Below are 25,321 nucleotides of genomic sequence, written 5' to 3'. Positions count from 1 at the left end.
TTTTTTAGGGAGAACAGTTTATAAACTCATTTGAAACTAGCTGCCTCTGTGGGCAAAGTGTCGTCCAAATCCATATAGCTGTTTAAGCGATAACTTTTAACAAATATGCAAACGAATTAACGCGAATGTTAAACATTGAAATAAAACTATTTTACGGATTTTATCGTTTCGAACATCAGTTACAATCTCATTGTAACTTTGTCTTTCGGATGACCAACACCTCAGTCCGCCCCGTGACCACGACAGCTGCAAAGTCTTCAAAATATCGGGAGAAAATTATAATATAAAAATAGCGATAAAATCCGTATTTTTTTTTATTACAAAATATATAAAACTTATCATTTAGTTTATAAGAGTATGATTTTAATGTAATTTATTGTACTGCTGTTGAATATATACTGTAGTGCGTGCCAAAATTGGATCTAGGTTTTTGAGCTCAAATAGGTTCGTGCACCCGAGACAGCGCTTCCATCGCGCCAAAGCGACTCCGCTCTGACCTCATTCTCACATGGAAATGATATATCTCCGGATATGTCCGAGGACTCGGGGTGAATGAACATTATCCATTCACACTTATAGTATAAATGCGAAAGTACCTTTGTCTGTCTGTCTGTTCTACGATACGCTTTCATGGCTAAACCATTTAACCAATTGCGATGAAATTTGGTAATTAGTATGGAGACAGCTTCAGACATTGGAAAGGAGGCAGGCTACTTTTTATTATTGACTGCTTCGGTGGCGTAGTGGTATAACGGAAAAACTGACATGCGTACGAGACACGAATACAATTACCGCACTGGGTTCGAATTTCGAGTCGGGCCAAAAATAATTGTGACTGGATTTTTCCATCTTAAAAATTACTCAGTCGCAGCTCGGAGTGAGGGAGTTGCCGGTGTCATACACCAAAAATCACGTAAGACCGTTAGTCCTGCGCCTGATCTCTCTGCGGTCATGTCGGATTGACATCTCTCCGGACTATGATGGTGAAAGAACGGAGAGTGCACCTGTATATGGCACATACACTTGTATACTATAACATCTACTAGATCCCTGGCTGATCCCCTCTGAGATTAACCCCTGTGGCCGAATCTTAGCTAGAAGGGATGTACCCTGAGAAAATATGGAGCGGGACTTTTATTCCGGAAAAACATATTCATTTGGCGGAGCCGCGTGCAAAAATTTGCTTAAAATATCTACAAATAAATCGCTCAGTGAATACTAGCCAAAAACGGTTACGCATGACAAAGAAGCAATAAATAGGTAGCAATTTAAGAAGTTAAAATCAGTCTACGAATCTTTTTAGATCTTTACATACATTATAATCAAGCATATAACTATTATTAATCTTTAGTATCTATACAAAAGAATCTACATTATAATTAATATTTCCTAATTTTCACTTATTCAACAATATAAAATAAAAGGCAAAAATATTAAATGTGTATAATAATTCTTCCTTTTGCCACTAGGTATATAATATTATGCGAGAAAATTATATAATAAATATATTTATCTTAGTTATTAATTCAATATTAATCTATTTAAATACCTGTTCATTATAAATATTTGAGGATGCACACAATTTACTATAAATCGTAATACGTTCAGTAACCTTGTCGTAGTGGGCTATTGGCCAGCAGTTCAACAAGATACCGAGATTCGATTTCCCATATTTAGATTAATGACCCTTATTATCAACTCCATAGTTAAGAGAAATGTTTGCGTGATCCCTAATTATTAATTTTCGGTGTTAGTATGAAAATAAAATTTTGTACCTGTAACTGTATTTTCTTAAACAAATAAAAATGCTAAAAAACTGAAACTGGGGCGACAAAATGTCTAGAATCTTTTGGCGGTAAGCAATTAACTGTTCCACATAGAAATACCCTGCATTAGGTGCTTGTGTAGGAATGACTCTTTTTAGTTGGAAATCGAAGTAATTTTTTTGTCCCTCAATCTCAATTAATTTTCGGAGGGAATTTTCTCGAAAATGGCATGGCATAATATCTTTGCTACTATAATATATACTGCGTATAGTACTAGCAGTGAGATTGCCAGAGGGGTAATAATACCATAAGGTACAAATACAATTTCATTATTCCCGTAATTTGTAAGAAATTTGTAGACATATCGCATATCACGACATTTGCTGAAGTTATATTGGAAACAAACTTATTATAACTTTTGTTTTGATTAGATTCCTAGGTAACGCAAAATTATTTCATAATATTTTAGGCATTGCACGACAATTGAAGAATGTTTTAATTAAGTAATTACTAACTTACTAAGTACTCAAACGAACGTAACAAAAAATATTTTTGACTCAAATAAATCCTTAATAATACCGTATCCAATATCGATATACTCGTAATATGTACTACATACTAGATTTGGCGTTCCGAACATCCACCGTGTTCAATTGATTTGAACTACTATCCATTCAAACTGACTTTAGTATGGTCAATATTGATAGCTTGTGGTTGTGTGCGGAGTGGCGCTCATGATATAAGAACTCGATTCTAAGTGTAAACTTGGATTTGAATAAAAAATATTGGTCAAATAAGTAAAATTATTTGTTGTTCAAGTGAATAAATAGGTTATCACAGTGTCATTTTGGTTGCCATTTTAGTTCAGATTTTGAACAAATAGTTTATATGGACGTTCGTGTCTATATAATATACGTCAATGGTATCCAAAAATATTTAATGAGATTACGCAAAAAATCTACATTACTGACGTGCATATATTAAACGGGACCACCAGATTGGAGGAATTTAAAAAATGTTACACTGAACGACTACCCGGAAAAGGGAAGCGACTTTTTGTCGGCTTGACAATGGGCCCGATGACGCGTGCGCATTGTCAGTACCTATGTCGTGATTTTTTGTTGATATAACACAACAGTTATTAATTATGATATGATTCTGTAAAAGTGTACAAAGATAGACTGCTGGAATATCTCAAAAATTAAACATGTAACTTTTTATAAATTTTGGCAACTAGATTTTCTCATTAACCTTTTCTGTTGCTAATTATATGACGTTCTTTAGAATAGTTTTTATAGACAAATTATTTAGTATATAATTGTTACTTATTGATTTAATATTTTTTAGTACTTTATAATTTTCTTTTCTACTTCCTATTATTATGTTTTAGATTTTAATTCAATATGTTGTTAGTGGTAAATGCTGTGTTCACCTATTAGTAGCACACGTATCAGATGCTGCACCTTATAGTATTTTATAATATTGATTGATGTAATATGTAGTGCTGTTGGTGTACCTTATTACAAATAAATAAATAATTAACCGATTTGCTTCGGTCTTGTCTTGCTGTATGAATTTGTACTGAGATCTCGGGTTCGATCCCCAGGTCGGGTAAAGTATTATTGGCCTTTTCTGCTGTCAGTAGTCAAGTTTGCGGTTAATATGGCGATATGCTCGCCTTTCATGCCATGGAATATTACATCGCTTATGAAATGTACCTATATTTACATTTACACCTGTGAGAACACCTTTATACTTATAATTATTATTAAATTGTATTTCATATACACGTATGTAATGTAGGTTTGATAGAGTTTCTGTGTTATTTTCATCGAAGTTTGTGAATTGATTTTTCAGAAAATCGTCTACAAATATCAACTAACTAGGTTTTGCTCGCAGATTCGCCCGTATGTAAGATTATATGTCTCGTCATTGTAGCTACCTATATCACCAATACAATGCCAGCGCCATCTATTTTAAAAGTGTGGTTAAAAATCTATATACTTACTTCGATAGCAAATTACTGCGTATCTTTCTGCGTTTATTTCCAATAATATACAAACATGAAAAGACACAAACCATTGCACTAAAAATATAAGTAGGAAGTAAGACAAGATTTACCTAATACTGTTGAGTATGGAGCTCTTCAATAAGTAAGCTAGTTTAGACCAAGTATCAAATACATCTTCACAAACTTCAAACTTCAACACTTAGTGAGAAATACTATTCTAAATTATTTATTAAAGATAGCGCTATCTATTGTTCAAAGCAAGTACTACCAACCAACTTCGTAAAGGAGAGTATAAACTTTAATATGCTTTGTAATCGGTTAGTAGGATAATAAACAGTATGTTTCCTTACGTAGCCACATGATGGCGCTGTAATAAATTTTAATGATTCACCTATTGTACTGACGACAGTTTCATAACATGGAAACTTTCATATTAATTTAATTTTGTTGAATATAATTAATTACAAACAAATATGAATAAATGTTTCGTTGAAAGTTTGTATAGTGTACTCAGTTATTATTTAAAAACTCGCCGTGCGTTCCAAACTAAACACAAACGCTCATACTGGATGCAGCCTGGAAAAGAGTTCTTTTATACATATAAACACTCTGAAAATTCGCTTATGAAATAACACGTGTATTTCACTCCGTGTGTATAAGCTCTTACATTTAGGTACATTTTATATAAATCTGATTGGCAATCTCAATATTATGTGCAAAAAACTGATATTACTTCAATAATATTGCTAAATGTTGACTTTAATACTGTAAAATCTAAATCAAGCCCATATACTTAAGTTTGCTGTAGGTCCAAAAAGCTTATATTAACTAAGTAACATTAAGGGCCTCATACTTTGAGCTTTAATGTGGGCAGCATAAATAGCTTTTTGACCATTCCAGTATCGGAAGAGGCTAAAGGCTTATTAAAAAAATATTTTGATTTTATAAAAAAATAGTAGGCATGGATAAAAGTGGACGTACGGAGCGACATAGTCGTGAAATAACGACCAAGCTCCTTAAATAAAGATTAAAAAAAAAAAAAAAAATAAAAAAAAAGTAACATTTATTAAAACAACTGTAAACACTGACCTGTCCAGCAATTTTACTAAGACCTTATAGACAATTGTTTGGCATGAGATCGTAATCAGCGAAAGCTTTTTAATTTAAATCATTTTCTATGTTATTATGCTTAAATATGATAGGGGTCTTGTATACTATGCTCCATTCTGGAGGAAAGGGTACCTATTGTATATTTTTACCGCTGAACTGCAGTGTACAAGTTATATTTGTTTAGTTTCGGAGAACATTGGGACTCAACGGATAACATTGAATTTTTTTGGATGAAGAGCACAGTTAGTTCATCAGTCATGTCAATATAAACATAATTTAATATGGATAATGTAACTCATATGTATAGGGAGTTACTGGGCCAAACATTTAGTTCAGTGTAAACAAAATAATAACATCAGAGGTAAACATTTAACAAATTTATCGCGAAAAAAAATCCGTTGAATGACCATTTACTATTTTTCAAACATTAAATAAAATGTATACATTGTAGGCAGCCTTTCTTGTAATCTATATTAACACCTCGAAATATTAATGAACTATGACCTTACAGGCGGTCACACTAAACATAACTACGAAGGAAATTAACTTCTCACTCAATTAGAATACATGTCATAATTTTGAAATCGAAAACTGATCTCACGGTTACGATAGGCTACTTTGTTTTCTTTATTAGTTATGTTACAGTAAAAACACACATAAAGTGTAGAACATAAAGCAAACAGTTTAGAATTTTAGAAAAGATAAAAAGATTTATTTTTGGGACCATAACAGTGTGATATGTACAATAAAAGGGGGAAAAACAAAACATAATATGAAGAAAAATAACTCATAATTGTGTTATATTTCAATGTATAATTATTTCAATACTTATCTGTAAAATGTCATACTTATATTTTAAAATAAATAATATTTACTGTATATTTCTTAGAATATAATATATCGAATTCCACAAAATTGTCATAACACCGGAAGTTTTTTATCACTACAGATTTGCTTTGAGTTTGCTGACGTTACCAATCAACTATAATGCCAAAGTTAATACGGGATTAAAAAATTAAAGAATAAAACAAATACTTCCTCTAATTGTCAGTTTTTATTACTATATATATTTAATAACAAAAACTGACAATTAGAGGTCAAAAACATAAAAAAAAATCGCAATACGTTATTTAAGTAATTAAATAGTTCAACTTATATGTATTTTTTATTCCAATCGATTTTTGCCTTACAAAGTAACTTGAATCAGATAGTTTAAGTTTGATAGTCCGTCTATGCGTGAATTTGATTTAGACTTTACAACACGATAGATGATTCATAATTTTATCTAACAATAGCCACTAAACTATAAAGGATTCTTTACTTATATATAAAATATGTATAAAAGCGGTCATTCTGGAGTCTTTAGACCATCAATTTACCAGGCTTTTAAAAATTAGCGAGTTTGCTGAAATTCCATGATGATATCTGTGGAGCATAAAAAAGTGTCCCCAACAATCCCTAAAATGCAAGCCATAATTTAGATTACTACAAAAACAAAGCAATAAAATGTGTCTGCTATCCAAATAGACTCTCCGATACAAATGCAAAACCACGCGGTATTTGTTTTTGGTACAATACCTTACAATTGCACAACAAACTTAATCATTAACCAAAAAACTATTACGCTCTCACACCTCTTATTAACTGAAGCAACGATGACGTTCTAATTGATAAACCCACTTTATAACAAGAAATTTCTTGAGAATCACTTATTCAGTGCTCTTAAGTGTATTCGTAATTTTCTATGACAAGGAAAAAATAAATAAATAAATTTATAAAAATGCATCATCTATCCCCGGACCGATATTTCTTCTAGAACTGTTTAAAAGATTAGAAGTGATAGGTATAACATTTCTAATATCTTCAAAATTGTTAGAGATTGTACCAAATCCAAATTGATCATAATAAATAAATTATTTCCACACGTAATTCATCATGACTGTTAATACGATAATGATTATCGTAATCAGAATATCTGTTCTTTTAGTGGCGCTTATCATTACTTGCTTACTGCAGTCGTCGATTGGTGTACGAACGGGCTTGTGTTATTTGTTTTTATTTGTGGATATGCCAACATTTCGATGACGATCACGGTAAGTTTCAATATAGTATCTTCATTAATAGTTCCATCATCCATGCCTGATCTTTGATCAGTAATCGGAATTGTTTCATCTGCTGTGTTTATTACATTTTTCTGCCCGTATTTTGCAACCATTGTGTCTAACCTTGTATGTAAATAGGTAACATTATAAAAAACATTGAAACATTCATTATGATAGATGTGCTTCCTTTCATGCTATTTCGCAATTGTCTATAAAAATGCATTGTTGTGAGTATGGTGATATTACATACATTTTGTTTTACTCATAAATTTTTAATTACCTTTATTTCTAGAAATTGCTCATAAAATTTTATTTATATTACTATAAGTTAGCTTCTTTCTGAAATTTTCCTTTGGATTTGCACTTAGGTCGACGTTCAATCACTTCATAAAGACCATTTTATGTTGATCCCGCTTATTTATAATGGCGCATACTGTACAGGTGTCAAGCTGTTACTTTGTTAGTGTTGACGTCTCATAGCCTTTATTGATACTGAAACGTTGTTTATTATACAAATTCAGGTCATTACCAAGAGCTTGTGCCTACGAAGCTTTTTGAAACCTACGTTTCAAATAACCATCATATTGTTACTTCTTTGTAAGAGCACCATATCTTCATCATCTTGGTATCAAAATGTTACTGGAAGGATTGCATGGTGAAAAATGTTTGCATAACACAACTAGTATGAAATGCGGTTAACATACTTATCGATTTAAACTTTAATATTACGCCTCGCGGTAACAAGATTTCAAAACAAAAAATCAAACCGCACAAGAAATAATTACATCAATAAAAACTATTTAACCAGCGTATGTTTTCTCCAAACCCAGCTTTCCTATAGTTCTTACTTATGACTAGTTAGAGAAATTACGTGTACTTTAAGACTACAAGCGATAAGTTAAAGAAATTGGTTATAATTAAAACAATAGACATAACAATCAACTGACACTATTTTATTTAACTAATGTTAGCTATGTACAAAGTCACGAAAAGACTTTAACCTAACTAACCATCTTACTAATAAATGTTGTAGAATAGTTATTCAGTCTTTTGTCTTGCTATTTTTTTTTGTGTAACGGATCCCGCAGTCAACACAGGGGGAAACTTGCGAACGAGATACTGAAATCCTCCAGCTTAATAACTGTAAGGGCATGGAGGAAAATTAGAAGGGGATATCTAGGGAAGAAAAGTCATATATGTATGCCCTTGGGTTCTGAACCTGCGGACATTCGTCTCGGCAGTCCATTCTACACCCAACTAGGCATTAACTGCCTACGTTCAATACATGATTTATTCATACCATAGTTGCACAATGCATATTAGCCTAATACCAAGAATATGAGTTTATGTGTAATCCTAAATATCGATGAAAATAATGCATATTTTAAAGTAGAAAACAGATTTTAATCGTTGTGCTTTAGTCAACAAGCACATAAAATAATATTCTTGGAAAGATAACAATTCAACTGGGCTAACAAACAGTTCGTTGCACTCAATGAATAATAATTACTCAGTCTAATAAAAATAAAATACAAAATAAATACCTGATCATCATCTACTATATTAAATATAAGATTTATTTCTAAGTTCAATTTCAAAACCTAGACAAGAGTTTGTACATTTTAGGTTCGACTGCATGTTTCTTTGTCTAAATTGAACTCTGAATCACTAATTATTATAATTATTATTAATTAGGTGTAGGTATTTTTAGAAATTATAAATAAATATTTATTAATATTTTAGGCAATAGCACAGATAAAAAACAAAAAATCATTGTTTAAAAGATTGATAGAACCCACTTCAGATATTAACAGGCAAATAAGAGAGACCGACGAAGTATTCATAGAGTTTCATTATATTAAATCGACTCTAAGGTATGATGATGCATTTTAAACGTTACATTCAAAGTGCTGATATTACTCATTAAGACGGTGATGGCACAAGTGGAAAAGATATCTATTGAAATAAAGGTAATTTTATGCTGCATTAATCAACTTATACTACATTTGAGCCCAAAATTATAAAAGTTTATTGGAGGTTTCATACTTGTATGCGTCCGGATAGCGACCGTTCCGATAATTATTTAAAACTGTAGCATACCTCGAAAATGTGTCGCGTGTTGCTGGGATCAGCCTATGTATAGGCTTCAAACAGGCCAGCATAATTATATAGACAGACGAATAATCACGTCTCATTGATCAACTAGCCCACAAAAGTATGTCCCATTCTGGGATCAGCCTATGTATATCCGGTTTCGGACCGGCATAATTATATCGTCAGACGTGGAATAACCACGTCTCATCAGTCAACACTCTACTGTACTTAATCACTTTGTGATGATCTCAATTAACTGCGTCTTCATTTTACTTGTCAATTATATTCTCTCGCTTGTCTAGCTATAAGGGTTTTTACTCATTGGTTTTTAAATAATTGTAAAGCTAATTATAAGGTACTCAGAAAATTATATAGGTTGTAATAAAATTAATGTCAATAATGTAGCAAGAATGGATCAGAAATATCTGAGCCATTAGACAAGAATCCAACACACCTTTACGTTATCAGGTAACAAGTCGGCAATGTGTTTATTCGTGTAGATATCAATAGATTGCTATCTTCCGCACTACCGGAAAAACGTTTTAAGAAGTTAATATACTGAATTGATTTTTCGAGATTTTAAATCATGAGTTAATTTTGGGTATTAATTGCACTGATACTACAGGGCTGGGTTTTCGAGAAATTTCTATGTTATTATGCATTTCGGTCCTAACGTGTTTTCAGAGTTAAATAGAAAAGTTAATTTAAATAGATTTTAATTAATAAAAATACGCTGCAGTTAAACATGAATTGACTGCATCAGTGTCAATCTTATAGAAAACGAATGTTAAGTAAGCAACCACACACACATATACACACTTTAAGCAATCATCAACGAAGCGGTAGGCAAAGGTGCAACCAGAGCACCCACATTTCGCCAGTGTGTTCCATCCCATGTGATAAAGGACGAGCCTGTCGCCATATCGTACACAAATTCCAGACTCCACACTCATAATGAACAGAATAAATGAATTATCACTTCGTTCCGGATACGAACCCGGAACCGAAGCAATAGTCGTTACGCGCATGCAATAGAACTACGCCACCAAGCAGTCAGTGCGACCATCAATTTCCATTCGTGTAGTCAGTATTGATTAAATTTTAATTCTCTTCTTTTACACTTTCTACTTTTTCAAGTCTCATAATTATTAATCGGTCTGTTTACTTACAAATGCCGTATTTACTCGCTCCATGTTCTGGAAGACAGAGGTAAAACCCCGATCGTATCAATCCATTCATGCCATAACTATAACACAGCTGTTAGCGTGGGTCACTTCACAATGATTTTGTTGTTGAATATGTACTGAATTGTTGATTCATAATACAATAAAACTTATCAATTCAATGGGTGTTCAACCTTCAGAAGAATCTAGGTTAAGCAGGTTGTAAAATTATAAATACATTTTATGACGCAGGAAGCGTATATTTAAGGTAAAATACCCAAATCCAATTCTCAAGAAATTTGGCTTAGCAGTCGTGTTATTCAATAGGAAATAGATGTTATGATAGATAATATAGAATGTTTATTTATAATTAACTACGTGTTGCTCGCAGGTTTCTATTTGTGTCTTTTTCGCTATAAATATCTCTATAGTGATTCATCCTTAGTACGACGCTTACCACATAAATAAAAAGTAACATCCATCATTTTCTTTTGATTTGATTTGTTTGTTTTTTTTATAGTTTGTTTTATGTAAATGTCACTAATTCGTCTATAACAGACTTATCTGCACTGTCTCATTATAGATGGACGAAAGTTGGGGGGGGGAAGCTACGCATCAAATAGCGGACCTCAACCGAGGGCGAAACCCCAATTATTAAAAACAAAACTAAAATAATTCGTGAAAATTCTTGTGAAAATGTATTCCTACTTTGTTAAGTCACTAGAATAAAAAAACCTATATGGTTATCCAGGACATGGTCTAACTGTGCTAAATAGCATTCAAATCTCATCACCGGTTATTACATTTACTTCTTATAAACATTCAAACATTTTGACAAACGCTATTATTATATTAGTAGGAAGTAAGATAACATAGGTTAACAATCGTGTTGACTATATTCCCACATATGAAGTCCACCGTAACAAAGTTGAACGTGTACAGAAACGGTTTCTTTATCAAACATCTTATATAAATGGCAAGTGTAAATTTCTTAAGAATTATGAATCTAGACTAGAATATTACAAGTTAAATTCTTTGTCTCATAGGAGGAAAATTGCGGATATTTTGTTTCTTTATAAGTTAATGAACGGCTATATTGAATGTGAAAATTTGTTGGAGAAGATTCAAATTGTGGTCCCCCGCCAAGGTAGTCGTCTTTGTAATCGCAAAACCTTGGCGACACCACATTTTAAAACCAATCTGGGGCAACATTCCGCATTATATCGCATGGTTTCGGGCTACAATGGCATTAGGCAGCAATTTGACATTTTCTCCTCCTCCTTATCATCAGCTAAAGTTAAAATTAGAAATGCTGTTAGCAGTCGAATTACGTAAACTTGTACCCTTAATCTAACCCAAAATATGATATTCTTAATTAATTTATAATTGTTTTTGTAAATTTAGCTTAAAGGTAAAGGTAATAGTGTTCTTCTTTTTTTTTTCTCTCTTTTATTTTATGTGTAGTTTAAAGGATTTTGAGCCCACATTTGTAAGATAATTTATAAAAGTTAAGTTTTATGTACGCCGCGTTCACTATTTTAGGACATACATTTATATAAATAAGTTAAGAAAATGTAATTAGAATTAAGTAAAATTGTATTGTCTGGTTTGTGAACCAATAATAAAAAAAAAAAAAAAAAAAAGAGAATTAATGGTATTTGATATCATCACAGACATAAGTTTAGAGGGAAAGATATCATACAATACTTTGGGTAGCCATTCCAACGTTGGATTCAAAACAGTTTAACAAGATACAACTGTAATTGAAACTTATATGTCTATGGATTTAAAAGCAATGTATCTCAAATCTATGGATAAAAAAAAATAATGACAATCTAAAAATAAAATGTCATTTTTATCAAGAAATCGGAAAAGCATTACAATAATCAATATGGAGACGAAATCACCTGATTTCAGTTGATTGCAAAGATTATTATATATCACGTTTCTTTGGCAGCTGACAATTTAAATCAAGTAATATATTACAATAATTACTAACTTTCCTTTACTCATCAACACCATCTGCATCTGTAATATAAGATACTCATTCCTTAATTATATTTTAGGACCTGTTTCACAACTTTTGTGTAAATGCTTCTCATTACATAAATGTACAAGCCTACTTAATACTAAAGTCACACTGTAATCTATGCTCCCAAATAAATTATAATGAAATTAGTATTGTCGACATTAGATGTAAAGGACAAAACCGATAAATAAAATTTACTTGGAACTTGTGCAATAGTCCCTAAATTTGATGACAAAATATTCTGAAATTTAAATCTCAACTATATTTAACTTCTGGGAAATTCTATAATGAGGCTTGTTAATAAAATGAGTACTGTAGAAAGAAACAAATCAATTATGAAATAATTCACTGAGAATTATTATTTTATTTATTACCTGTAACCACCCCACCACCGAAATTTTAATGGAACACAGTAAGGCACTTCTTGATTAAATCCTGAGAACTCAAGAAGTGTATTACTATTTTTATTAAACACTTAATCTTGGATATATCATGATTCTTGATCAAAACATTTTAATTCTAGTACTTTGGATACAAAATATATAACAATGTTTTCATTCTTGAGTTTGACGAAATTTTTTTTTAAAACGACTTTGTTTTAGGATGAACGGGCCTTGTCACGGACCATGGGGTCCGTGGTACTCCAAGTGGGCGCCTTGGAACTATTAGCAAGATATTCAATGAACTCTGGACGAGCCACAAGCGTTCTCTCCTCTCTACACGAGTTTAGAACTCATGAAGTGGAATTAGTGGGTGGAAATCAATGGAATTGGAAATATTTAAGGGTAAGTTATACATGAAAGAACATAATTAGGTATGTATAAAAATATTTAATATATAATTGATAAACTTAGTTTGAGCAGGATAACTGCCTACAATGAAGTTGGCATTATGAATGATGAATAACACAAATATCAGTCAAACATTATTTACTAACAATTTACAATATTTTCTGCGGTACCCAGATATAATGTTTTAGAAAATATTAGAATTCTTACCCTTAATTGATAAATCTATAATGTGTTTGTTCTAGGATCAATTCGAACAGAAAGATCTAGAAGGCCTGTATAGAAAATATGATGACAAGTTAAGAGAGACACTCATCCACATTTACGTAATACTCTTAATATGTTTCACTACAACACATCTTATACTAGCTATAGTTGGTCCTTTACCCGAGGTAAGTTAGTGCGAATAAATAATTACATATGTAGAGTTTTTTTTTGTTTATTCCGGTTCAATGTTTTACTTAGTGTTACTTCTTTATCGACTAAAATGAATTATACTTTAGCTTGTCTTCAAAATAGCGAGTCGCGCAGACGCTATAATTATTTGTCGAAATGTAAAGCGGGGTTTAGATTAACAACAAAATTTTCAATTTATCTTCCATAAGACATAGAGCTGACTTCTGCCAAATTTTAAGCTCGCTGCGCTTGCGGCGAATCGGATATGTATGAAACTGTTGAAATATTGCCTCAAATCAGTGTAAACACATCTGGAAGTTCTTGAACAATAAATTGCTGGAAGAACTTGCTAGTCTAAACTTAGATTTACACTGCGATAAAACTGAAAGTCTTTAACATAAACAATAACGTTTACGTAAACGACTGTCATTTTTATGATAGTGTAGTGTTTTTCAATAATAAGGTGACGTCGTTTGCGCAGTGCCTAAATTGGTTCCTCCGTAGTAGTACTTATCAACGGACATGGAGAGTAGTAGTTTTGTGTTTTTAATTTCATTTTAACTTACCTATTATCAGAGCCTTCATTAATTGTTGGGCTTCTGATTATAAAGCAACACAAATTACCTGATGGTTCTCAACCAAGAGATAGAAATATTAATATTGTTTTTTTGCATTTTCTACTAATTTAACAAGTAATTACTATGCTGTGAGTTCCTCTTAACAATGTTTTATCATGAAATTCAACAGGCAAAATTGACATTTTTATTACCAAAACTTCTGATACCTCTAACAAATTCGAAAACTAACAAAACAGGTTCTTTAGACAGCCGCTATAATTAACTTTTTTTATGGCTTTGAATGACGACAAGAGCTAGCCGTTCGCCTGATGATAAGCAATTCGACTGCCCATAAATAGTAGAAACGCCATCCAACTCCTTGAATTATAATATTGTTTTGTATTCCACTGCGCCCGCCATCCTGAGACATGAGATATTAAGTCCTATTATGTCCAGTAGTTACACTGGCTACAATGTTCTTCAAGCCGGAACACAAGAACTAACTGATAACTTGTTACGTTCTAGGACATAAGAACACAATCAACATATCTGACGTCAGCGATGTACTTTCTGAGGGTAGCAATACCAGTCGTGATTTTGTGCAAAAAAATCTACGATCCGCTGAAACAGAAATGTTACTGGATACCCATTCTTGTCACGTTTGTGGTCACTGTGGATTTAGTAGTCACAGGTAAGATATCATAATCTAGTAGTCTTATTATATACTAGTTTCTGCTCGCAACATCGTCCATAAATGTTCGATTTTGGGATAAATATTAAATTCTAATAGTCCGGGACACACACAAGTATTTATCCCCGAAGGGGTATGCAGAGGCGTATTCACCCACTTTTCGCCAAGTGTGTTCCGTCCCATGATGATATAGGGCGCGAACCAAACGCCTTATCGGGTACAAATTCCAGACTTTGGACTGATACTGAGCATAAAAACTCAAATATCACTTTGCCCGACTCGGGGCTCGAACCCAGGACTTCCGAGCGCTGCCGTACTGCATGCAGTACAACTATGCCACCAAGGCAGTTCGGGACAATGTGTAAGAATGCAGAATCGAAGAAGTAAATATAGAAATTTTCTTATTTAAACAAGCAAATAAGTGTATCTTAAGAAATGATTAACATAAATAATAAATGTATATTTTTAAAATGTAAGGTAAATAATCTAAACAAATAATAAGGAAAATATTCCAGGTATAAATATATCCGTCTTCGTTAGATAAAACGAGATAAGTTGTTGTTGATTTTGTCGACCACACTGCCCGCATTAAAACTCCGGTCCTAAGATAAAGGTCTGTTCTTGGGATAAAATTTTCCTATAGCACTCAGAAATGTAGCCTTCTTATACGCCCTGCTAACATGAAAATTGTACCTATAAATATTAATATTTTTATGCAATTTTTTTTGGGTCTCAAATCTCAACGCTCGACTCAAGGAAATTATATTAACAAGATGTCGAGGCCCATTGAAGCCGGATTCCCGTGGCGTCATGTCCCTCTGTAGTTACGCCACTTTCTATTAGTTAAAAAAAAGCTAGTATCTGTTGACCTCTATTTTTAGTAGTAGAACATATTTTATATCCGTCCGGATAGCGGCCACCGTACACAAAGTGTTAAAGTCATGGTGGCCCAAGTAAGTGTCTCGTTCCGGCATCAGCCTGTGTATATCCGGTTTCAACGAGCCGGCATAATTGTGTCGACTGTCGAAGGGTAATCATCTCTCGTCGGTCGACATTCTATTGGACCCCACTCCACTTACCATCAGGTGCAGTGTGTTAAAAACAAAAAAAAGAGATTATGCCAGATTTGCCCCTATATCCCGACTACTTCATTGTATCGGTATAAATACCTACAGTAATAATATCGCTTCCCCCACTTATCATATTATAATTTTGATAAGCGGTGAAAGGAATATCTTTCCAATAATAACATATACTTCAATAAACAGGGGAATCCCTACTTAATTTGTAACAAAGATGGTGTAATCTCGGACGTTGCTCACATGTAAACTTTAACATATATAAGGAGTTAGACAACTTATCTATTATGATTGAAATCCGACTGTGTCGTGACATACGTCCACATCAAGTATTAATACTATTGTATATATACACATCCTTAAATAATCATAAAAAAATGTAGCCGTATTTTATTCCTAATATTTTTTTTTTAATAAGTTACAATACACTTTTCTCACAAATAATAATAATATCAGCCCTGTAGTATATTCTGTCCCACTGCAGGGCGCGAGCCTCCCCAATACTGAGAGACATTACTCTCACACACAAAACTCACTACTACTACTCAGAAAATAAAACTAAAACAATTTATTTTTCAGATATCGCAGTTACCATCTACACTTCCCATGAGGGTATTTATTTGAGGCCGGCATATGCCACAATGGCCTTGCTATCTATATACATATTCTTACCGATGAGAAACAATTTTTTGGCCATCATCCTTGGAGCCCTCGTCAGTGTGATATATGTTTTGATCTTCGCTTTTGTGACGTATTATCAAAATCCTCAGGTCGGCGAAGTGGTAAGTGTTTTCGTAAATTATCACTTAAGCCAGGTATTTATTGAAGTGTTACTAATCACAATTATTTCGAAATTACCAGCTTAATAAAATATTTTTTAATTAGAATGATTATAAGAATTATAGTCCTGCCGCTGTTTTAAAGTATTAGAGCAAGAGCCCGTGAATATAGTATATAGTACTTGGGTAATAAGTAAATAATGTTTTCTCGTTAGCCAGACGTTTTTGATACACACACACCTTTTACACACCTTTAGTACCGTGTACCTGCCAAAGCCACTGTAGCCCAAACTTCATAATGGCCCATCGTTGTTACCTGTGTTGGGAGCATGCGCTGACAAACTTTCAGCTTTTATAAAATAACGAAGGTCTGGGATTCACGGGCTCTTAGACTATATTGTTTGTTTTATATCACATTTAAAGACTTATAATTATATTTTACTTATAACAGCATAATTCATTACCTTACGTCACTTGAAACTTCAATTTGATTTCCTCTATTTCCCTAAGAGAAGCAAGAAATAAACTACTAAAAAAAAAATTATAATAACAATTAAAACAAACTTAGAATAAAAAAGATGTTTCATGATTTTTTACTTCAAATAACGGATATATTTTGTATTGCACTTTAAAGAAATATTCTTGAATGTCCATTTTAGTGTACACTACGGTATCACTAGATAGTTGAATGTCTCACTTTATCTGCGAAAACAAAAAAAAAATTATATTAATTATGTATTTGAATGTTTAGTTTATCCATACTAGGCGTGGTCATAATGAATAGGAGTAATGATGAAAAATAATATTTTGTCAATCTACAAAATAACAAACCGGATTATTGTGCAGTCGACTTGTCATGAGCATAAAATTAGATCAATCATATGTACTTTGTTTTTTATGATAAATATTAATATGTGATTATTATGGAAACACGTGCGTTGAAAACAATACTTCATTGTATGTTATATAAACGAAAATAATTTTAAACAATGTAAAATCAATGTATTTTTCAGCACAATCAAAGGCTTCGTTGCCTAATTTTTGGCATTGTTTTACATACCCGTGGGTATGTAAAACATTTATCCCCGAAGGGGTATGAAGAGGCGCAACCAGGGCACCCACTTTACGCCAAGTGTTTTCCGTCCGAGTATAGGAGGCGAGCCTATCGCTAAATCGAGCACAAATTTTAGACTTTGCGCTGATACTGAGTAGAAAAACCCATATATCACTTTGCCTGACCCGGGATTCGAACCCAGGACCTCAGAGCGCTGCCGTACTGCGCGTGCAGTACAACTACGTCACCGAGGCAGCCTTTAAAATGTTATATCATCTCTATAAAACAATATTTAAAAAAATATATTTCATATTATTGACGTAATCATTTTATCTTTAACTGTGATGGCAGAATATTAAATATTAACAATATTGTGTTTCAGGTATCATCAGACATAATTTACCTGATCGGTGTCAATCTAATGGGAGTATATTTCAGGCTGATGAACGAAATCGTAACAAGACGGTCATTTTTGGACCGGAGAGCATGCGTTGAGAGTACATTGAGATTAAAATTTGTTAAAGACCAAGAGGTGGGTAAGGTTTAACATTTTATAATTAAACCTGTCAGTGGAAACCTACTGAAGTTCAATTTACGGTCCCTAGAAGCTAGATCTTCTGGACACTAAGAAGTTACTACCTCAGAAGGCTGGAATTCTGTTGACGATATAATACCATGAATATTCTTGATATTGAACCTATTCATACCCGGTTACAAACATGCTGCGATAATTTTAATCACTAGTAAGGGGTAATCTTCTCTGGTCAGTCAAATCTTCTCTAGTCAGTCAGTTAATCTATATACTACTCCACTTACCATCAGGTGGAGTGAGATCAGTATGCCTAGCCCATACAAAAAGAAATATATTGGAATACGTCGTACCAAATCCTATCAATTATAATCTTAAATAAATATCAGCCTGGTATTAAACTTATATACTAGACTTGGATTTTGTTTATGCTATCATTAGTCCAAGCAACTTATAATGAAAATGCATTACTTCCTAAATCTTACTAAACTCGCAAAAGTGCAAGTATTTGGACTATGTATTGGTAATTGACCATTAAATGAAGATTGCCCATTGTTATACATTTCAAAATATCAGGTGCCATAGGAACTGAGACCTTAAACTGCGCAAATCATTAGCCTGCAGTTCCCGCAACACCACTCCTTTTTATACAATACAAATTAAAAATTTAATAATATTACAGGAACGACTGATGACCAGTATTCTCCCCGAGCACATCGTTTCAAAAGTCCGCCAAGACATTAGAAACATGTTTATGGGTCTAGAAACACAAAATATGGGCTATGCCATGAGGTCATTTAAGTAAGTATTTTTATACATATTATTATAGTGCACGTCGGAAATTGATTATTATTAATTTAATTTAAAGATAGAACTGTTTCTAAAAACGGACATACGTGCCCAATGACGTCACAACTGTCTGGCACTGGTCATATTTTTTCGCCACTGGCATCAATAGATGCATAAATTTTCTCTTTCGAATAGTCATTATGAGAAAAAAAAATGAGAAAAACAACCATGTCAACACTAAGTTTCGGTAGATTTCTGGAGTCTACTTTATTGAATCCAACAATCTGACTTAATTATTCTTCGTATAAATAGAAAAGGCAAAATTAATAGGCTAATTTCAATATATTACACGATAAAGGTTGAATTATTATAGATGTTATAATCAGCCTAAAATACCGTACAATTTTTTTTTTATCGCAATTAATTTTAAAATCTTTATACTTATAAAATATTTTATTACTTAATACAGTTTAATCTTTTTCGTGAATTTCTTTATTTTGATTTTATAATAAAGATTATTTCCTTATCTTGTCAGTCAGCTTTATGTAGAAGAACATGATAATGTAAGCATTTTATATGCCGATGTTGTTAACTACACAATGATATCGACAACTTTATCGCCAATGAGGATGGTGGAACTGTTGAATGAACTCTTTGGAAGATTCGATGAGGCCTCGGAGGTATTAATATATCTTACTTATATTTTAGTTACAAGAGTTTGTACACATAAACTTAGATGTTTGTTTGAAGTAAAGGCAAAAATCGCTGAATAGCTTCGGATGAAATTTAACACAAAGATAGAGTCTATCCTAGATAACACCTAGGACTGCTATATATTTCAAAAACACATCTTATTTGTACCTAAATGGTTTTAGATTAACTTTGTCACATAAATAGGTTTTAGTGTAACACATAGGGTAGCAACCCTATGTGTTACACTAAAACAGCAGTTTTATCATTAAAAACATTTTGAATATTATTCTTTTACCATGCTGATAATAATTTCAGATAATCATTTTCAAATTCTTCCAACAACTCTTTTCTATTATACTCTTTTCTATTTCTATGCCTGATCAAAAAAATGACTACCATAAAACTATTGTACTATGTGCATCTTTTCAGGAATACGATGTCCTGCGAATAAAATTTTTAGGCGACTGCTACTACTGCGTGAGCGGAATACCAAAACCCACAGAGTTTCATGCCAAAAATTGCATCGATCTGGGACTGGAAATGATCCACATTATAAAAGATGTTAGGTAGTTTAATGCAAGAGATGAATATTTATATTAGTATTAATATACTAGAATAATTCGTTATAAAATTTAATACGAAAGAAAGTAATTATCTATATGTTATACGCGTAGTAAAGTCGTAGACAATCCGTGTTTATTGGTGTATAACGCAAAACCACTTAATGTACCTAATCAAAATATAATTACTAAAACAAAACCTTTGTGTTAGTAACGTATTGGTTTAATTCTATCAAATCCACATACATATCCAACAGATTATCACTTTTTTAATTTAGTTAAAAAAACTTATAGCATCGAGCATGCCCCGAATTTGACTGTGACGTCACAAGCACTACATTCCTTACATGTCATAAAGAAAAGGCTTTTATACAGGAAACTTAGACCATCTAGAATATAATATTGATTAAGAATAAAATGATCTAAGGCCTCGTAGATGAAGTTGCGGACACAGCTAGTACTTAATTATTTAGGCGAAATTTACTAATTTTGTTCTCGTTTACAGAGAGAAACGAGCTCTAAATATTGACATGAGAATCGGAGTTCATTCTGGCAAAATATTAAGTGGTCTAATAGGTATAAGAAAATGGCAGTTTGATATTTGGTCAAAGGACGCAACGATTGCAAATAAAATGGAATCTACTGGCAAAGCTGGGTGAGTTCTAAATTCATTGTGTACGCTTTCAAATAATAAAATAATAATTTAAGTACGAGCCAATTAATCTGTTATTTCAGGAAAGTGCACATCACAAAGCAAACGCTTGAATTAATTATAGATTTTGCTAGGGAGTATATTATAGAGCCAAATTTTGAATCTCAAAACGATCCTTTCATTATGAAAAATAAATTGGAGACTTATTTAATTTCAAGACCGAGCAGAGTAAGTATTTTATACTCTTGAACCCAATAACAATAAACAACAATAGAATATTACAATAATTTCCAACTTTAAACTTTCAGCCTCTAGAATATCCCCCATTTCGCAGAGCTTCTGTTGGATTTAATAAGATAATAACGAAGTCATCAACTTCTAGAGTACGGTATTTTTATTATTTACAAATTTTATTTTACCAATTAATCACCCAATAATTTGCTATATTATTGTATATTTCTAGTAGCGATCGGATACTAGAAGTTCAACAAATCTCCGTAGAACAACATCCTTTATGGACGAAAATCTGGTAGAATACCAACAAATGCTAAAAGCAGCCGACGCTCAGATGGCTAAAGAGATTGAAGATATGACTAACGGCAAGTACGTAAACTTACCCTAAACTTATTAACAAAAAATGCTGTGCAGACCCTTACTAATATTTTTGTTTCAGAGAGCACTTCAAAAAAGAATCAAAAGTAAACCGATTTACATTAATGTTTCAAAACTTTCAACTGGAAAAGACATATCTGCTTTTGCCTGATCCATTATTTAAATATTACATAACAAGCTGCCTTATTATTCTCAGTTTAATAATACTTATCAATGGCCTGACGACTAATTGGTATGTTCATAATTTCCTTTTACATAAATATATTACAAGATTTGTATGATGGACTAGAGCCTTATTTTTTCAGGTTTGTAGGTTTTTGTTGGTACACCTGGGCAGTTTTTGGCGCTCTCTTGCTTAGCCTCATTGTTTTACAACCTCTGACCTGGTTTCAATTCGTATGGACAAAATACAAAGGCGTCGCAGAACCAAAAGGCGAAAAGTTGCGTTTTATCTACGATGTATCTGCTAAAATAATACGATCAGCAAAGATACGGACGTGTTTATACCTACTAATAAGCATTGGACTTGCTGCAATGTCTATTATCAACGTTATAGCCTGTTATGAAGTTCAATTTGAATGTTCTGAAGGAGTAAGAGTGATATCCAATTGTGTTTCGTCGTGGGTAATCTCATTTCCTAATTTTACGTTATTCTTTTATGAAACTTCATGATGTTTAAAATTGTTGTTATTTCAGCACGTGACACAATGCTGGGGATTAGCGTTGTTACTAAATTTTCTATTCAGCAGGGTTTTCTTCATTTTCAAATGGATCGTAGCAGGTGCAATGACAATTTTCTACCTTTGGATCGTGTGGGAAACCAAAACTAGTTTATTTGCTAAAGATGCAACTTGGAATGTCGGTTTAGATCCTAGAATATCTCACACACTCTCTATAATTTTCATAACGATTACCTTGTACTGGATTGATAGAACTACGGAATATAGAAACAGATTAGATCACTTATGGCAATTACAACTTAGTGCAGAACAAAAAGAAGCCGAGACTATGTTGAAAGTAAATAATATGCTTCTAGAAAACATATTACCTGGACATGTTGGTAAGTACATCATCATTTACGTGAATGAGAATATAAATAAGCTTGGTATTTCCACATATTATTCCCGAATGCCGAAAAAACATTTAAGTTTCGTCATAACATATTTACGTCATTTGTGCATAGGATAATTAACTTGAAATTCATACTTGAACCAAATTACGTAATTACAAATGCACATAGAACTCCTAAACATCTTCAAATTGAACGAGAGACTGTTTTTACACATTCATAATTATAAAGTTTAAAATAGCTTAACATTTTTTTCTACTTGCAGTTCAGGTGTATCTAAATCTAAATAGATCTATAGATGAACTATACTACGAGAAGTATGACAACGTTGCAGTTATGTTTGCTTCTCTGACAGACTACAAACTAGGCTTAGAAGGTGATGCAGACATGAGCGACAAATTCGTACTGAACATATTAGATGAAGTCATATCGGATTTCGATAGGGTAAGTTTTGCTAAAATTAATGAGGTAATAGGTCTACTAATAGTGAATAATTCATTATTTTATTCTGTTGCCCATCAAATTTCCAATATTAGAAATTTTGGTTGCATTCTCCACCTCAAAGAATAGAAATCAGGATTGATTTTAGTTGTATGGTGTATTACATTTAAATTATTATCTAATGCTACACATTACTTATACTAATTTTTGTATACTCATCGTTCTAGTTGCTTCTTACTGGAGCTTCAGTACACAAAGTCGAGAAGATCAAAATGGCCGGGTGGACATACATGGCTGCTTGTGGCTTGGATCCAAGCAGACGCGAATCGTTAGAATCTATATCATTGACGTCCTCGTCACGATTCAACAGCCCCTACAATAAAGCTGTGGTTCTAACAATGGTGGAATTTGCAGCTGCAATGATGATGCAACTCCAGAATTTTAATCGCGGTTCCTTTCAAAGTTTTGAAGGACTAAACTTGCGCATAGGTAATGACTTTTTATTCTTTTTTATAGCTAATTAGAAGATATCAAATATCTATCCAGCACGTAAATAAAAAAAAGCATTTCTGTTACGCTTATATAAAGTTAGATTATATTAACAGCGAGTACATTCATCTCTCAGGTATTTCAAACGGGCAAGTTGCTGCAGGCGTTGTGGGTTCATTAAAACCATTGTACGATATATGGGGTCATGCAGTAAATATGGCTTCAAGAATGGATTCCACTGGCGAAACAGGAAAAATACAAGTAAGACAACAATCATTTTTAAATAATCCTAAAGAATTGGAACCGTTTATTTTTCATTATGTCACTCTTCGTTTGTAATCACCATAATATTATTTCACAATTCTAGGTCACAGAGAATACTGCTATTATTTTAGACGAATGCGATGTCCTCACAATGTATCGTGGTGAGACGTTCGTAAAGGGCGCAGGATACATCAAAACATACTTCGTCCCACTGGATGAAAACTTCAGCCTGATCAGGAAACAAAACAGTTCAGAATACTATCAGACCGAAGATAGTAATCGGTACTATAATTTGGGAAACAGCAATTTTATAATTGACGATGAGATTCAAGAAGATCATGAATACTACACTTATGATGCTAGAAATCTGTCCTATACTGGCGATAGTTCAAACTATGATGAGGAATCCTTCACGCCAAGAGATAGTGCTAGTTACATGTCATCAGGGAGCGAAGTACGGGAAACGCGGTGCTAATAAGTATTTAGTAGTTCACTCAGTTCGGTAGCACATATTGGGTAAACTTTTTTTAAGTGAACTTCAAAAAGCAGCCAGACTTTGCCCTGGAGGACTATTTATGAAAATTTAAACAATCATATTATGAATGACTCACATTCAAATTCCCAGGAACTGAAAGAGTGCGTTTACAGTAATGATTCTATTAGTTGGTATTTATTATTAAGATACGTTATTTTTTGTTAATAATTTGTAAAACGCTCTTTTTACAGTAAACATTATATTAGCAAAATAATTACAGAATACAATTTTAGACATTCTTTTGACAACGTCCAACCAACAAGAATAATTATAATCGCATAGTCGCCGCGTGACATATCTTCTCTTCGGCCAGCCTGCGCGCGCAGCCGAATATTTCCGGAAACGCCCGATGTCATCGGCTAGGATAGCGGCGCGTAACATCGGCCATCCTGCAAAGTGAATACCAAAGGTATTCACAAAAATAAATTTGAGGAAGCAGAACTGAATTGGATACCTATATTTTAAACATATTTACCAGTAAATCACTAACTATTTCCGATCGAGTAACCCTATAAAAAAGCAATCAAATCTTGCATATACACAATATCCAACAACTTATCCATTTTGCAATTAACTTTCACGCTATATGTGTATATAATTTATTTTTTTGATAGTACCTAAACCCCGTTTCTATACTTCATTCCTAGCAACCAAAGACCTTCATTTTATTTATCCAAAGTTTACATACAGTTAATGCTGAATACTAATAGCAATCATTAAATGCTGAGAACCAAACTTAAGTTTAAAAAAAACACCCAGAACAATTAAACCTTTCAAGCAAAACCTCCAATTAGTAAGACAGCAGCAAATGAAAAGGAATGAGAAGCATAACTAAAGAAATCCATAGAAGTCGCAAAGAAAGTTAACACACAAGATAATATAACACACAATAAGGACTTATCAGCACACGATTCATACATATAAATAAGCATACGCAACATATACCAACTCAATCAAATCAATTAATCAAATGGTTTACGAGTAACACAGCATAAAGGCAAGAAGCGTTAGAAAAGTCATAACTGAAATTAATAAAATATTTAAAACTAACATGCGGAAGATTGCCATG

The 25,321-nt window shown here is 32.8% G+C and overlaps 1 protein-coding gene across 2 annotated transcripts; it reads left to right on the top strand.

The window, feature by feature from the left end:
* The first annotated feature begins 6,808 nt into the window (after nucleotides 1–6,808).
* LOC115441699 (adenylate cyclase type 7) lies at nucleotides 6,809–24,433 on the top strand. Of its 2 annotated transcripts, none has more exons than XM_037442859.1 (20): nucleotides 6,809–6,980; nucleotides 12,878–13,060; nucleotides 13,309–13,455; nucleotides 14,542–14,707; nucleotides 16,366–16,568; nucleotides 18,002–18,151; nucleotides 18,831–18,949; nucleotides 19,473–19,617; nucleotides 20,060–20,196; nucleotides 20,696–20,845; nucleotides 20,926–21,070; nucleotides 21,151–21,225; nucleotides 21,309–21,445; nucleotides 21,516–21,686; nucleotides 21,760–22,078; nucleotides 22,151–22,514; nucleotides 22,789–22,967; nucleotides 23,192–23,453; nucleotides 23,590–23,714; nucleotides 23,821–24,433. In XM_037442859.1, exons 1-20 carry the CDS (start codon nucleotides 6,969–6,971, stop codon nucleotides 24,190–24,192), a joined length of 3,561 nt encoding a protein of 1,186 aa, XP_037298756.1. In that variant the 5' UTR covers nucleotides 6,809–6,968; the 3' UTR covers nucleotides 24,193–24,433. The 2 variants fall into 2 exon arrangements, with proteins under 2 accessions (XP_037298756.1, XP_037298757.1); XM_037442860.1 differs by lacking the exon at nucleotides 6,809–6,980 and adding an exon at nucleotides 12,023–12,220.
* Nucleotides 24,434–25,321: the final 888 nt, after the last annotated feature.

Source organism: Manduca sexta, chromosome 25, assembly GCF_014839805.1.
Source record: "Manduca sexta isolate Smith_Timp_Sample1 chromosome 25, JHU_Msex_v1.0, whole genome shotgun sequence".
In the NCBI taxonomy this organism is placed as follows: Eukaryota; Metazoa; Arthropoda; class Insecta; order Lepidoptera; family Sphingidae; genus Manduca; species Manduca sexta.
The sequence above is the reverse complement of the archived record's forward strand: the minus strand, read 5'-3'. Positions and strand labels throughout refer to the sequence as shown.

Bases quoted from the DNA above. Each gene is read 5' to 3' on its own strand.
- LOC115441699 (XM_037442859.1), top strand. The intron at 21,226-21,308 runs GTACGGTATTTT...TATTTCTAGTAG, and splicing joins CGAAGTCATCAACTTCTAGA to CGATCGGATACTAGAAGTTC. The intron at 21,687-21,759 runs GTATGTTCATAA...TTATTTTTTCAG, and splicing joins AATGGCCTGACGACTAATTG to GTTTGTAGGTTTTTGTTGGT.